Here is a 15,656-nt window from a genome sequence, read left to right on the forward strand (position 1 = left end):
TCTGCGCCTCAGCGAGGTCAAGATCCTTCTTCTTCAGAGAATCCCTCAGTTTATCTGCAAAATCACAGTGAGATCAGACTCGGGAATAAACAAGAAACAAAGGCAGTCGTCAAGGTTCTCACCAAACATACCTTTTGCCTCCTCCTTTGCCTTCGTGAAGTTCTCCTGGACAAGCTTCAGATCAAGTTCGAGCTAGATATGCTTGTTCTCCAACTCAGTATAACGAGCTGCAAGCTCGCAAGATTTCTGCGAAGAACCAATCGACAGACGTCAAAGATAGGTCACTTCCGAGTGACTAAGAAAAATCGTAGCATTTCTAAGACTACAGCCGAATATAAACATTCGACCGTAGTCTCGGGGACTACACCCAGTGGGTGCACTCAGCGTGCCCCCACTAGTTCTATCAGCTGGAGTCGATCAGTCGACCAAAAAAGACAGAAAGGCTAATCACCAGTAGATAGCCACAAAAAAACAAAGAGAGAGGTGTACTTCAGACTGCAGTCGACTGCCAGCAGTCGACCACAGTCTCGGGGACTACACCCAGTGGGTGCACTCAGCGTGCCCCCACCGGTCTATGATTCCATTCGACCTGATCGAGTAAAGAAAAAGCTTAAGACATAAAGACTATGGTTGACTGCCGGCAGTCCACCATAGCCTTGGGGACTACACCCAGTGGGTGCACTCAGCGTGCCCCCACGTATCCAGAATTTCAATCGACACACCCAGTGGGTGTACGGCAGACACTAAGATTTCCAGAAAGAAAGGTTTTCAGGTATCATATCCTAACAGAACAGGCGGTGATCGACTAACCTGAACATTGCTCTGAAGAGCTGAACTGGCATCATAAGCCGCTTGACTGGCATCTCGGATCGCCTTCACTTGCTCCATCATGATCCCTGCCTGGCGTATTGCTTCTTTAGCAACGCTTGCTTGGTCTTCTGGACGTGGTGGGTCGAGAAAAGTGAAGGCTGATCAGCACTCGACGACGAAGGGCGGGCACTCGTCAGCGGCACCGCAAAGGATACGGTAGGCCGGGTGACGTTGTCCCCCTCTACAACCAACATCTCGGGTGCTGACACGTCCCGAGCGGCCTTGCCAGCAGACGCTTTCCTATTCCTCCTCTGCCTCAGTGGTTCCTCGTCATCGTTGTCAGGAAGGTCAATAACGATGTTAGGTGGAGCTGCAGAAAAGAGTCAAAGTTAAAGACAAAGATCCAACCGACTGAAGACGGAACTACAAAGGTCGTACCAGGTTTGGAAGTGACAGCGTCTTCCATTTCATGGTCTTTAGGTCTGGTCGAGGTATCAGAAGTAGCAGCACTACAGTTTCAGAAATCAGTCAATCAGCTAACGAATCGACCAAGAGTAAATCCATGAGAAGCAAAGAGACGCAAGTTACGTCATTACCCAGAGATAGTGGGAATCACCATCTTCATCTTCGGCAAGGCCTTCGTCGGCTTTGACGGTGCCACTCGAGATTGCTTCGGCGCTTTTTCAGTCGGCACCGGAGAGGTCGTCCGAGGACGTTTGGTCGACTGAACAACAGGCGCGACTCCTTTGCCACGCTCGACTGCAGGATCATGGACAAGTTTGGATCTCCTTTCGGAACGAGGAGGCGCGACTTCCTCCTCCTCTTCCTCCTCCTCTTCCTCGTCTGAGCCAGCATCTTCATCACCCTCATCGCCATCCGATTCCCACTCCTCTTGACTTTCACCTCCACTTCCTTCCTCCTCCTCAGTCGGTGCCTGCGCCCCGTTGGGCATCGAATACAACTCAGTGGTAGCCTGGAAGACAACAAAACAAGACAAAGGTCAATCGACCGATTTGCAGTGAAACAAAATGAATGAAACAGGATCACAACCGGGGATAAGTGGTCATACCGTGTCTGGTTCATAAGACTGGTCGAGCGGTGGGATCCTCCTAGCCCCACGAGGGTTGTCCTTGTTCCCCGTGATGGCAGTCATCCACCTCTCCAGCGTGGCGTCGTCGACCTCCTCTGGGTGGACCCGAGTGGTGTCCTCGGTACCAGAGTACAACCACATCGGGTGGCCTCGGTACTGGAGTGGCTGAATGCGCCGTCGAAGAAAAACCTCCAAAAGATCCATGCCAGTGACACCGTCGCGAATGAGTTGAACTACACGCTCCATCAACATTTTAACCTGAGCCTTTTCTTCCGGAAGTACCTTCAGGGAAGATGGCTTGTTCACTCGGTCCATGGAGAATGGAGGGAGACCAGTCGACTGCCCCGGCGTCGACTCGTCTTGGCAGTAGAACCAGGTCGACTGCCACCCTCTAACCGACTCGGGAAGGGTCATGGCTGGAAAAGCACTCTTACTCCTCATTTGGACCCCAAGACCCCCACACATCTGGATTACTTTGGTCCTCTCGTCATTCGGACTCGCCTTTTTCACCGTCTGAGAGCAACAAGTGAATATGTGCTTAAAGAGACCCCAGTGCGGCCGACAACCCAGGAAGTTTTCGCACAGAGACACGAAAGCGGCGAGATAAGCAATGGAATTGGGAGTGAAGTGATGGAGTTGTGCCCCAAAGAAGTTCAGAAACCCTCGAAAAAAAAGATTCGGTGGCAGAGAGAATCCGCGATCTACATGAGTGGCTAAGAGGACACACTCACCCTCCAGTGGCTGCGGTTGCCACTCGGTCCCCGTAAGTCTTGCTGCCCCATGGGAGATCAGTCCCTCATTGGCCAGATCGTCGAGATCCCTCTGGGTGATGGTCGAGCGGATCCAGTCTCCTTGGACCCAGCCTTGCGGCAGGCGGGACCGCGACGAAGATCCACCCCGACTGGTCGCTCTCCCCTTTGCTTTCGGTGTCGTCATCGCCTTCTTCGCTCGCTCCAAGGCCGCCATCTTCTCCTTCACCATCGTCGCCGGCGAGGCACGCGAGGAGCAGATGGGTGGAGATAAAAGCGGGCACAGCGGGCGAGGTTGAGGAAGGGGGAGAGGGGAATGGAGACGCACTGTTCAAAAAAACCCCGTCCGGCGCCTTATATAAGGACACTTCCGAGTGGCTGACAGGTAGGCCCGGGCGATCCTATCAAATCCCGAAATAGTCGCGCGCGCGATAAGTGGCGAAAAAGGCGGCGCGGAAATCGAGGCGTCTTCGCCTTATCCCATCCGAGTACCGCGGTCCTCTCCGCTTCGCGCGCTTCCCAAAATTCGGATCCCACTATATCCGCTAACAGCAGAGCAACTTGTCAGACGGGAGATCTCCTGCGATCCGTCGCCCGGAAATCCCCAAGTTCATAAAGTTCACTCGACAATTATAAAGAATAGATCAAGGCGACTGAAAGAGAAGTTGACACCATCACTAAGAAGTCATTGATCCATGGTGAGATACACTCGCAGCACAAAAATCAGGTCGGAAGTACTGTCAACTCCTTCCTCACTCAAACCTCAATCCATTCGGGGGCTAATGATGAAGTCATGTACCTAGGGTAGGGGCATGGACCTGTCCAAGATACCCTCCCCAAGGACATCTTTAGAAGAAACTCCCTTCCTGTCGACCTAGAAGGATTCCACTCGACGAACTCGAAGACACCCGACCATGAAGATTCACTCGACCGCCAGGAGTCCAAAGGCCACTCTGTATCCAAACTGTCTGTAATTAAGTAGTCTTTATGGTCATGATGACACTTTATGTAAGGCGTTACCTGTAACGCCAGGCCTTAATGTACTTTAAACCCTCCGCTACGTGGGCTGGCTGGGTCCTGGCAGACACTATATAAGCCACCCCCCTCCACTGGCAGAAGGGTTCGCACCCCTGTAACTCATACGCTTATAATCCAGTCGACCGCCTCCGGGCTCCGAGACGTAGGGCTGTTACTTCCTCCGAGAAGGGCCTGAACTCGTAAATCCCTTGCGTATACAACTACTCCATAGCTAGGATCTTGCCTCTCCATACCTACCCCCCATTCTACTGTCAGTCTTAGCACCACGACAGGTAACGATATTTCCATCAAATCTATATTGATATATAGATTCTGGAGAAACATATAACCGGAAGACTACAATTGTCGACATACATTTCTCAGCTAGATTGCAAAACCTTTCACATGATTCAGGTCCAAAGACCATGGCCATGGCAAAGTGTGAACAACACTTGGACTGAGCTCAAGCAAAGGGTATAATCTAGGTAGAAATAATATTGCTCAATAATGGGAAGGTATTCATAAGCAATACCTATACCAGTTTTCTTCTGGAAACAGAATTGAGAACAATGAGGTGGTGAAACATAGAGCAAGTATTGTAGTACAAGGGTTCATACAGATACCCAACTATTCTTCAGAGGTGAAATCTCTTTCCGATAACTTATATCATTGGCAGTACAAAATCATCTATTTGTGCAGTTGATAGATGTAGTGATTACATATACATGTGGATCACTAGATTCAGACATATATGATTGATTCCCGACGGAATCTCACTTCTGAATCGAAATGCAAAATGCAACATACATTGTGTAAAAATCAGTAAGTCACCATACGACTTATTGTTGTCGGTATATATGGTACAACCGACTTAGTGAGTTCCTTATAGACAAGGATTACTCCTACAATGATGATTATCCATGTTTGTGTGTCTGTAATGACGACACATGTAATCATCTAAATGATGGAGTTTAAAATGAAGGATTTGGGTAAACCAAAATACCGCTCTTTACTGCAAATTGAGCACCTTCATTCATACATTATGGTATACTATGTTGTCTATATCCGTAATATATTGGAGAAATTCATCATGGACAAATCTTATCCATGCATAAATCTCATGGTAGTTCATTATCTAGACGTAGAGAAAGATCTATTTAGACCAAGAGATGATGGAAATGAGATATTGGGACTCAACGTTTCATAATGCCATTGGATCCACCTAACATAGTTGGTTGGTACTCAAGAATATCTTTTGATATCTCCAAGGCATCAAACATCTTGTCCTGGTTTTTCAGTTTCACAAAAATGTGAACACCGATATCATTGGATACATCGATCAGATCCCCACTATGTCAGATCGTAGACTAGCGTAGTATTCCTACTAGGTGTGGTAGCCCTCTCATGAAGAGTCTTCAAAACAGACATCATGGCTACATCCACAAACCATTATCTCAAAGATAATGTTGCTTGTGTTGCCCGGATGCAAACAGGTTACTAATAAGCAATATCTTCATATTGCATATCTTGCAAGTCAAATCATGCAACTGATTTGTTCACCAAGTCTCTACCAACTTTTACATTCCAGACACATGTTCATGGAATTGGTATATGACGGTTTTGGAATTTGCAAGAATCGGGGGGGGGGGGGGGGTATCTTCCTAAATTGTTCCTGTTCAATGCATCATATTATACTCTTTTTCCCTTCATGAGTTTACTATACAAGTTCTCATAAAGATTTTTAATGAGGTAATATCAACATGAGATCATATGTCATACTTTCTGTTTTCCCCACCTAGGTTTTTGGGAAAGTATATACGGCATATTTATTGTCCTCTTGATTCTATGAGTTTTCTCATATTGAGTTGAAAGAGACAATAACCATTATATGTTGCATAATTTTCTCCTTATTTTTCCCACTGGGTTTGAAAGAGACAATAACTCAATCATTTCTTTCATCATCGAAGTTATCTCCAACCCGGCTAATATGGTTCATGACAATTGGCTAACTTCGCAACAGAACACACTATTTTCTCTCTCCCGTTGCAACGCACGGGCATATGTGCTAGTTTTAATAAGATTATGTTGTACTACCTCTACTTTCATTCGCAATTAGTTGATACTCAAACAGATGTATCTATCACTGAAATACGTCTAGATACATTAATATTTAGATGAACAAAAAGACAAGTTAAAACTAAAATGATACTACAACATATTGTACTCCCTCCGGTCCTAAATATAAGTCTTTTTAGACATTTCAATCCGTTTGAAGTTCATATTGAAATATTTAAAAAAAAACTTATATTTAAGGAACGGGGGAGTATATAATTGTGGTATACAACCAGCATGTACCAAACGCATGCTGCATGTCAAATGTGGGCATCTTTTTATGCAATATGGTATAATAGGTTGACATATTGGGAGAATTAGAATTAGCTTGATGTGACTATTTAGGTATATCCATATATATGACACTTGTCACATCATCAACTACTTAGGTATATCCACATGAATAGTAAATTCATAAAGTACTGGAAATATGAAGGTGGACATGGGTGCACGTGCACCCACATGAATAATAAATTCATAAAGTATTGAAAAAAATAAAAATTTATGAAATTTTGCGGTATGAAACTTAGTCGTTCATTCTACTCACGTGTGAAGTTTCATGATGTATTGATACCCATGGTATTCTTAGTGAAGAAAATATAAATGCGACCATACTATCCATTAAACAGTGATTTTTAATATAGTTTCAATTAGCTTCGTTTTTTTTTCATTTTTACCCAGATTACCACGGATATGATTTCTTCGTGAAACTTCATATGCAAGTATACCGGTTGACTATGCATATTACAAAATTAAATTCAGATTTTTTTTGATTTTTTTCTAGCATTTTTTCAAATTTAATATCATAAAGGGTGCGCGCACCCATGTTCACCAAATCCGCGTCGTATATATGACACTTGTTACATCGTCAACTACTTAAGTATACAAGATACCCATTACATCATGATGTTCTGGCATTGCCTTTTTCAAAGGAAAAAAATCAAAACTTTTTGGTTGGAGAAAACATATCTTCGGTACAAGGTTCAAATCTATGTCATGGCAAAATCTATTGTTTAGATTGAATTCGATTAACCTGACACAAGGACGGGATGTGTTTCGCTGGAACCTCACTATATCTGGGTCCTTTATAGTCGACTCTATGTACCATGCGCTCACGCATTTAGAGGTCCCAGTGATAATAACGAGAAAATTTGTAAGTCAAAGATTCCACTAAAAGTTAAAATCTTCATGTGGTATCTTCGGAGAAGAGTTGTGCTAACCAAAGACAACCTGCCCCATCGCAATTGGCAAGGAAGTAAGAAGTGTAGCTTTTGTACTCACGATGAGACAATCAAACACCTCTTTTTCCCGCATTCTATATGGTCAATCATCCAAATAGCGCCCAATTTATATCTACCCACAAGTGTTGCTAATATTTGGTCATTGGTTGGACGGTATTTCAAATAGGGTCAAAATGTTATTGAGGGTGGGAAAGCATATGCCTAATTGTGGTCGCTTTGGCTATATACAAATAATTTGATTTTTTAGTAACTCTTCTGCTTTGCAGGATGTATGTACCTGCTTTGTATGTAGTCTATGCTACAACAAACAAAATACCAACCACTGTTCAAGACTGTGTACGCTGTTGAAACAGGTGACCAAGGAGGTTTTTACCCAACATAGGTGGCAGCATAATCTCCGAATTGACCCACCACCTTGTACATGGGCAGAGTGTTGGTCCTATATGACTCTACTGTTGCTTATATGTCGTCTTCTTGTTTATTTTCATCTTTTATCAAACTTAAGGTGTTTGGGTGTGTACATCTTTGTTATGCAGAGGCCTGGTGTTACTCATCATGCTTTGTATCCGTTTGATGCTACATTTTGAGTTAATAAAAGCGCTCTTTATCAAAAAGTGCAAGGTTCAAATGGACTCGGGTGGAGAAAATCTAATTTACTAGATATCAGAGAGTAACGTCCCACCCATCTCCAATGGAAGGAAACCAGAAACGCAAAAGTAGCCATGGTGGCAAAGCAATCAAAGATGTACTTCCTCCGTTTGGAATTACTTGTCGACTTGTCGTGAAAATGGATGTATCTAGACGTATTTTAGTTTTACATACATCCATTTCCGAGACAAGTAATTCCGAACGGAGGGAGTACCTGGCAATCATGAAAAGGCAATTCTACCACGGACAGAGACCATGTGAAGTTTGTGACCTATCACTGAGTTCTAAGGACTGCCTAAGCTCAAAATCAAAATGCCAATCAATGATGCTCAAGTGCTGCATTCTATTTTCTGGCGTTTTGACTGCTGTTCCGACTGCTTCATCCACTCCATGCACTCCTCCATACTTCCCTGAGGATGCGCAAGCTGCCACTTCACTAGCCGTTGTTGCTGGGAGAAAGTGTACATCTTTGTGTTAAGTAAGAATACACAGGAACTGGAATAGTATGATCAGTTGGTTTACAGGGGGGTCCTACATACCCATTTTCCAATCAAGGGGCCTCCGGACTTGACCTGCATGACCCCCATAATGGCCTTTCCATCAAGCAACGGCTTCATTTTCCATACGCCATCAAGATCTGGTCAAGTGGAACAAGGTATAAATCAGGGGGTAGTTATGAGAGGAACACATCAACTATCATGACAGGAAACTAAAAAGATCATTAGGTAAGTTCTTTACCAAGGTTAGTTATTGATCGCTCCACACTGATGTATCTCTCTTTCCTTTTATCTAGTTCATCCTGCTTACCGAGGGAATCACTGGCATTGCCAACTTCTGGATAGACAAGAATTGAGATAAACAGTGCCACACGCCAAAAACCTTTTATTTCACGAAGTATAAGTCCTGAAATGCTCAAACTGTCAGAAATTTTATCCAGTAACACAAGGAAATAAGAATACTGCAAACAAATTGATCCAATACCCTAACAAGTTAAATTAAAAGATATCATGTGCCTAGAATGCCCATAATAAGACCATCAGAAACTTCAAATTTTAAGGAACCGACCAATATGAAGGACATTCCAAATTTAAAAATAAGGATGGACAGCACTAACCTGCAAAAACATGTTTCACCAAGTCTGTTGGTATCTCTAGATATTCATCATCCAGCTTCTCTTTCACAGTTTCCAGATTCTCATTTGACTCCAGGAGAAGAATTAATTCAGCAAACTTTTCACTCGCAACATGTATGTTCACAATCTTTCAACACAGAACAGATAATGAAAGTTAATTTTTTAATTAAATTACACAACACATGCAAGCATAAACAAATGCTTTCGAGATTAGGCCTGCTCAATAAAGTATACCGTGTCAGCATCACTAGCTTTCAGCTTTAGAGAGTCCCGAATAATATAGCTAACAACTGGAACCTGCAGATGACACAACAGGCCTGTTATAGTACTTCCATAAAACAGTAGAGGGCAAATGAATGTGATGATTATCAAGCTGTTTAGTTTGTTAACAAATTTACCCACCTCCAAGAGTTTCTTTGTAAATAACATAAACCATTTTATACCTTGCAAAGAACCCACCGTCTAACCAAAAGTTAAGCTAGACTATCAGGCAAAGATTAGCACCTCATGTTCGGCTTCAGATGAAGCTTAACCTATCCGGAAAAATATCTATCTCTATGAAACAAGCAAGCGTACCCAGGTAGACACTTGCAGAGCATTGAAGAGTGTCCGCAGGGTAGACTATAATAGAATATTTCATCTGCTTATGTACATACTGTTTGGATTAGGAAAAAAAGACAATGCATGAGTTAGATGATCTTATTCCTATGTTTAGTGTAGGAAAAACAGAATATGGTCATGGTGGCCCAAGCCTGCCCTCTCCGATCAGTCTAGTTATGAGTTTGTTCACTTACACCATTGCAGAAAAGTCGATGACTTAGTCACCCAAAGAACATCAAGCGTATACAGAGTTTTGCCCTTCTAAATAGTTAAATGTTTGGATTTAGACAAATCTAGAGGATGCCTGAGTTGGATGTTACCTTCTTTGATTTTTTGTCCATGTAGAACATATTTCGAACTGGAGTAAATAGCGCGCTATACAGGCAAAGCCTTTGCTGTTCATCCTAAAAATCATAGTAGATCTTAAGAGTTAGGAAAATCAAAATAACATCCATAAAAGTCAAGTATGTGTTTCTTGGTAGCCATTGCACATAACTTGTAGTAAAGTTGCCTGCCGTAGTAATTCTAGATACAGTACTATACTAGTGAGAAACTTTTATCATAGATTTTTTGAATTACAGTGCTATACAAAATCAACTATAAGACTGCAACGAATCTATAGAGAGATACTTGAATGATTTAGAGCAATATTTTGTACTCCCAGCCATCATGGTTCCATCAGGTTCAAAAACATTCTATAAATGCCTTAAGAATCCAATACTGTTACAGAGAAGAATCAGAATAATGTTGGTTTGTTATAAATTATTTCGAGGTTACTTAAGTTTTACTTTCGGTCATATGCATTTCAATGTCAACACAGGAAACAGCTAAAAATAACATGGCATGCAAGAAACATGATTTTTGGGGGTGTTATTTAACAAGATATATGATGAGAACTCCGCAGACCTGTGACTTGGAATCAGAACCACCACTGAACACGGAACGGCCAATAGAATGTGCAAGATTCCATGCTGCTTCAAGATGTGAAACACAAAGCCTGAACCAACAAAAAATATGAGCTATTGGAAATAAATAGACAAGTGCATACTAATTTGTAAAAGTCTACCAAGTCAAAAAATCTGAAGTGTAACTCTGTGACATATAGTTGGGTACTTCCATATTGCATGTAGTCCAAACATACATACTAGCATACTAGAACAGATACATACCAATCATGTTTGTCAAGAGCTGGAGGCTCTAGTTTCTCAGGAAAAGCAAAAACAACATAAAACAATCCCAAATCACGGATATAGCGCAGTGCATTGACAGGGTGTTTGTCTGACATCATGAGGTCTACCTGCACAATATGCAAACTACAATATTAGTGACCTGGGATTTGCTTGGTGTCACTCAATACACAATGGCGAAATTCCGTTACTTGTAGAAAAAAGCAGGAAGAAGCAAGGAAACATCGGTTGACAGTTAGTGTAGAAATCAGACCTCATGACCAATTCGTTCTCTGCTAATCTTGCTACCAAGTTCAGACTTCACCTTTTCATCAGAAGCGGCTTCTTTCAAATCTTCAGCTAATGTAAAGCTGAATCTAGCAGCTGCCAGAGATGAATATTAGCATATGCAAAGAAAATAATACTAATCCAAGTCACTGACACACCCTTTAATTATACGCCATAGCAGGCATTTGCACTAGCAAGTAAGTGGGTAAGATTTCAACTTATCAGAGAGAGAAACACTTTATAATGTTTTCAGCTAAGATTACCTAAGTAGAAATGGCTTGAAGTTAAGATGCTATTAGCAAGTCAAACTTATCATGAACACCTCTAAAATCATAAAATTATAGAAAGTATTAGTACTCATAATAGAATTATAAAAAGATCACCCGAACTATTTGAGATTGATCACAGGACGTACCAAACCGAATTGCTCTAAGAACCCTGAGGGGGTCATCCAGGAAAGTTGACTTGGCAGGTAAAGGAGTATCAATGAGGCCCTTCTTCAGATCTTCAAGACCTTCACGTAGAATGGGATCACCACGAGTTTATAAATGGTCACCATGAGTACATAACAGCGAGAATTTACAAAATAATGACATGGGTTTAGAAACTAGTAATAGCAAAGAAACAAACCTCTTCCAGTTAAATCTTCCACTGATTTAGTGTTGATATTGAAGAATAAGCTGTTGAAGTTTGGATTTTAGAAAGACTAAATAGGGAACTAAGTTAAACCTTGAAATCAACATTGTAGCAATGAAAGTATGACATTACATAATACCAAATTCATTTTGAAAAGAAATCACATGGCATTACCTATTGATTGTTAGGTCCCTGCGGAGTGCATCTTCTTTGGCTGTTCCAATCTCCTGCACATTACAAAGCATGGCATAGCTGTAAATTGCTTGTGCCTTGCGACAGATTATCAAAAGTAAAGAGATGAATAAGAAACAAAGAAGTTGCAAATACTGAGCCACCAAACATAAGTGTATCAAATTACAAGTGAATCAACATATATTTTAGTAGTTTGCCACGTCAAAAATACACACGGCAAAGTAAAAGACTTTGAAAAAGATCAAGACATGCAAAGAGATAATGTTTGTGCATAAGCTCAACAAAATGAGTACAAATGGTAATGCTAAATGCATGTGCATACCACAGTAGGAATACGACTGTTTTCAGCATACTTTTCAGACCTCAAGTTGACAAAATCAATCCATATGCCATATATAAGCATTCTTGCAGTTTCCAAGTGCTTGGATTGATCAGGGTTGCTGCCAAAAAAGAAGGTATAAATGGCCGCAGCTACATGATAAAATGCAAGGAACATATACAGAGTACTCTGTTTGCATTAAACTGTGACGATTTCCTTTGTTCCCATGCATACGCAATTGACCTCAAAGAAAATTATATTGTATAAAAGCATAAAGGTCAAAAATATACCACCACCACCACCACCACCACCACCCCCCCCCCTTCTCCCCCAAACACACACACACACCAGCCCATGCCATAAGCACACACACAGGTGAGCGCACATGCAGCCCTGCCACAACTAATTCTCTCGAGGGCTAGGGGAGTAACCCGGTTCGAAAAAGAATTCTCATGAGTGGCCAGAGTCACCCAAGCACACGAAGGGCAATCAGAATACAACACGGGAATACAAAATCAACCTACTTAGTAAAAATGGATATCAGCAAACAAAAAGCTCCTGAAATAATATTGGGAGTGTCAGAATTATAGTAATAAAAAATTCATACCACTGGATAACGCCGATTCCTTTCTGCTCTTCACCCATGAATTTTGAGTACTCATTTACTCTCTCACAGAAATTTTGGCCCGTCATATTATCAAGTGCAATGTCAATGTCAGCAGAGCCTTTCCCCAATAGCTGCCAAGAATATGCCAAAGCAACAGTTAAGTCCCAACACTACCAAACCATCATTCCATAAAATATAAGCAGTGTTAATTCTTTCTTTCTTGCAAAAAGATGGAAGTTCATGGTATGATCCTAGTCCTCCAGAATCTCCAGAGATTTCTAGTCAGCTCATAGCAAGCATCATGCAATTGTTTAATACAAAATGCAACATTCAAATAGCACAGCCCAATATAACAATCCAAAATGAACATGTCACTTCTGCACTTCTTTACTCTTTATGAGAAAACAGTCAGTTATCCTAGTTTAATTGCCCATATTTAGCTTCACCCCACCCCCCAAATTTTCCTCCCACTAGCTCATATTTGCTCTTGGATGGGCAAGTCTCAAGAAAAATAGGGAGCAGCCGCAGTCTTCCCACTCGACCACCTCCTTCCTGCCCAACACCGACATCGGTCATCCCCGGTCCCCATCCCAGTCGCACCCTCGCCGGTGCCGAAGACCCACCGCCAGCAGCCAATTCCAAGCCGCAAGCTCTGAAACGCCGGCGGCAAGGGAAGCCATCCACCCCCACTGGTCGTTCGGCATGGACAAAAAAAAAGCAAAACACAAAGAAGAATGGAGTTGTTGGAGCATACAAGAGCTCATGGCGATGGTAGAGTGAAGAGGGCATTGGCGGCTGAAAGGAAGAGGAGAAGATAAGTTGTTTCTACGAGATAAAGATGATGGAGGAGGGGAGGTGGGAAGGCCAAGGCGGTGGCTGAGGAGAGAAGGGCTCGATCGGAGGGGAAAAGGCTTGAACTGAGGAAGCAAAGGCTTGCACTCAAGTCTGAGTCGAGAGGACAGGCTAAAGATCATAGATGTAGAGACTAGTGGAGAAACAGGCTGTAGCAAACTTGAGAACAAACGAGAGCATATAAGTATACAAGTACAGTATACAATACAATCTCCGGTGTTGTAGACATTGTAGCTCAGACCTCAGGACCTGGAAATTGAAACACACTCAGTCTAGCAGCACCAGCAACCAGCAGCAAGCAGGGCAGCACCACCAAGCAGCAGCAAGCAGAGCAGCACCAACAACAAGCAGAGCAGCACCAGCAAGCAGCAGCAAGCAGAGCAGCACCAACAGCAAGCAGAGCAGCACGAGCAGTCCTCTAGCAACGAGGCAGAGCAACACCAGCAGCAAGCCAAGAAGAAAGAGGAGGAGAGGAAAGAGAGGATTAGGTCTCGTCTCGCGCGGGACGAGCCATCGTATTTATACTCCCCCAGTTTTTTGAGTCGTTCGACTCGAACATGTCGACTAGTCCAGACTAGTCGTCGACTAGTCGATGACTGGCTCGACTCATATTTGTAGTCTACACGAGAAACCGAGTCGACAGCCACTTTGCGACTCATAGACTAGTCGAGCGACTAGGAGGTCGAGGGAAAAAAGAAGAAGATGAAGAGTGAGGAGCAAGGCTAGCATTGGAGGCCGAGGAAGACAAGAACAAGAGGGTGGTCGAGGAGCTTGCTATAATGTTCATGGATCCAAGCAAGATGGGCGACAGGACGAGATAATACTGGGAGTTAACTCGTGGGGACATCTTGGCTAAGTCATTTGGTGGTGGTGGCAGCAATGGTGGAGGCGGCAACAATGGTGGTGCCGGCGGGCTGGCGCAAGTGCATGAGCCCCTTATGAGCTATGATTACTTTTGATCCACCATGTGTTTGGTGGTTTTTTGGAATGAACTATTCCTTTTGGCACAAATTATGGTAATGTTTTAGTTGTTTGTTGGATCAGATTAAGTTTATTTATGCTCGTAGTAGAATTATGATGTGGTCTGTTTGAATTTTTTTATGTTTGTATAGAAATGCGGTGCATTTATTTGGATTGTTTGCACAAACGTTTGGATAAATTGACAAAAAAATGTGTGTAGGGGGGAAGGGGATTAAGTTTTGGGATGGGTTAATTGACCAAATGTTTAATTCCCTAAAAAGGGAAATTAACGGGTGGGGAATTAAGATATGGGGATGGGGTAGAGCCGTAGAGATGCCCTAATCTACATCATCCAACAATCTCTTCACAAACAAATTCTCATACGCAGGAAAACAATGCGACATGAATATTAAAGATTTCCCAACGTATCGTGCGAGCGAGCGACAAGAAACCACGCCATAAACCCTACATATTAAACTCATCAAGCTTTTCAATTAAGCTCACCTTGTCCCGGACCCATCCCCCGGCGACGCGGAGCTGGGTGCCGAGTCCGAAGTGGCGGACGACGTCCAGCAGCCTAGCGAAGATGCGCTCCTCCTCCTCCGTCAGCTCCACGCTCTCCCTAACCTCCACGGTCCGCTGGTGCGTCCCCGCCGCCATGCCCGAGACACCGGTGAAGGCGCGGATAGGGATACTGAAGAAACTAGAGGCTCTATGTGGGACGTCGGTGGCAGTCGTTCGAAAGGGCGGAGGCCTTGGCGTCTGGCGGCGGCGGAGAGGGAAAAGGAGGAGCAGGCTGCCGCGAGGTGGGAGGAGGAGGCGGAGAGACATGCGGCGGGTTCGCTACCCCGGAAGGCATTCGTAGTTTCGTGGCCTCCTGCGCCGCCCGTTCGGCTGCACTACCACAGCCAGGACCTCGAAACAGCCGTTTGATAAGATGAAAGACACATCAACAGTCCTGATTTGCCGAAGGCAAAACACCAACAGGCAAAGCAAAGAAAAATAAAGAAGTTTTTGTTTTAACTACTCGCTCCATTCTTAAATATTTGTTTTTTTAAGATTTCAAATGGACTACTACATACGGATGTATATAGACATAGTTTAGAGTATAGATTCACTCATTTTGCTTTGTATGTAGTCATTTGTTGAAATCTTTAGAAAGACAAATATTTAGGAACGGAGTGAGTAGACCGTAATCTCTACTCTTAATGTTTGAGTTGGTTGAATAGTATCCACG

General features: G+C 43.1%; 1 protein-coding gene across 1 annotated transcript; it reads right to left on the minus strand.

Annotated features, from left to right (window-relative positions):
• Window positions 1-7,634: 7,634 nt before the first annotated feature.
• Window positions 7,635-15,315, minus strand: LOC123111091 (tRNA nucleotidyltransferase cca2-like). The gene is made up of 15 exons (XM_044531775.1): window positions 14,924-15,315; window positions 12,608-12,738; window positions 12,004-12,121; window positions 11,664-11,716; window positions 11,484-11,533; window positions 11,269-11,367; window positions 10,840-10,949; window positions 10,569-10,696; window positions 10,306-10,396; window positions 9,720-9,803; window positions 9,034-9,096; window positions 8,782-8,926; window positions 8,406-8,570; window positions 8,207-8,304; window positions 7,635-8,116 (listed from the first exon to the last, which is right to left on the minus strand). The coding sequence occupies exons 1-15, from the start codon at window positions 15,248-15,250 to the stop codon at window positions 7,997-7,999; spliced, it is 1,782 nt and encodes a 593-aa protein (XP_044387710.1). The 5' UTR covers window positions 15,251-15,315; the 3' UTR covers window positions 7,635-7,996.
• Window positions 15,316-15,656: the final 341 nt, after the last annotated feature.

This window comes from Triticum aestivum, chromosome 5B, assembly GCF_018294505.1.
Source record: "Triticum aestivum cultivar Chinese Spring chromosome 5B, IWGSC CS RefSeq v2.1, whole genome shotgun sequence".
In the NCBI taxonomy this organism is placed as follows: Eukaryota; Viridiplantae; Streptophyta; class Magnoliopsida; order Poales; family Poaceae; genus Triticum; species Triticum aestivum.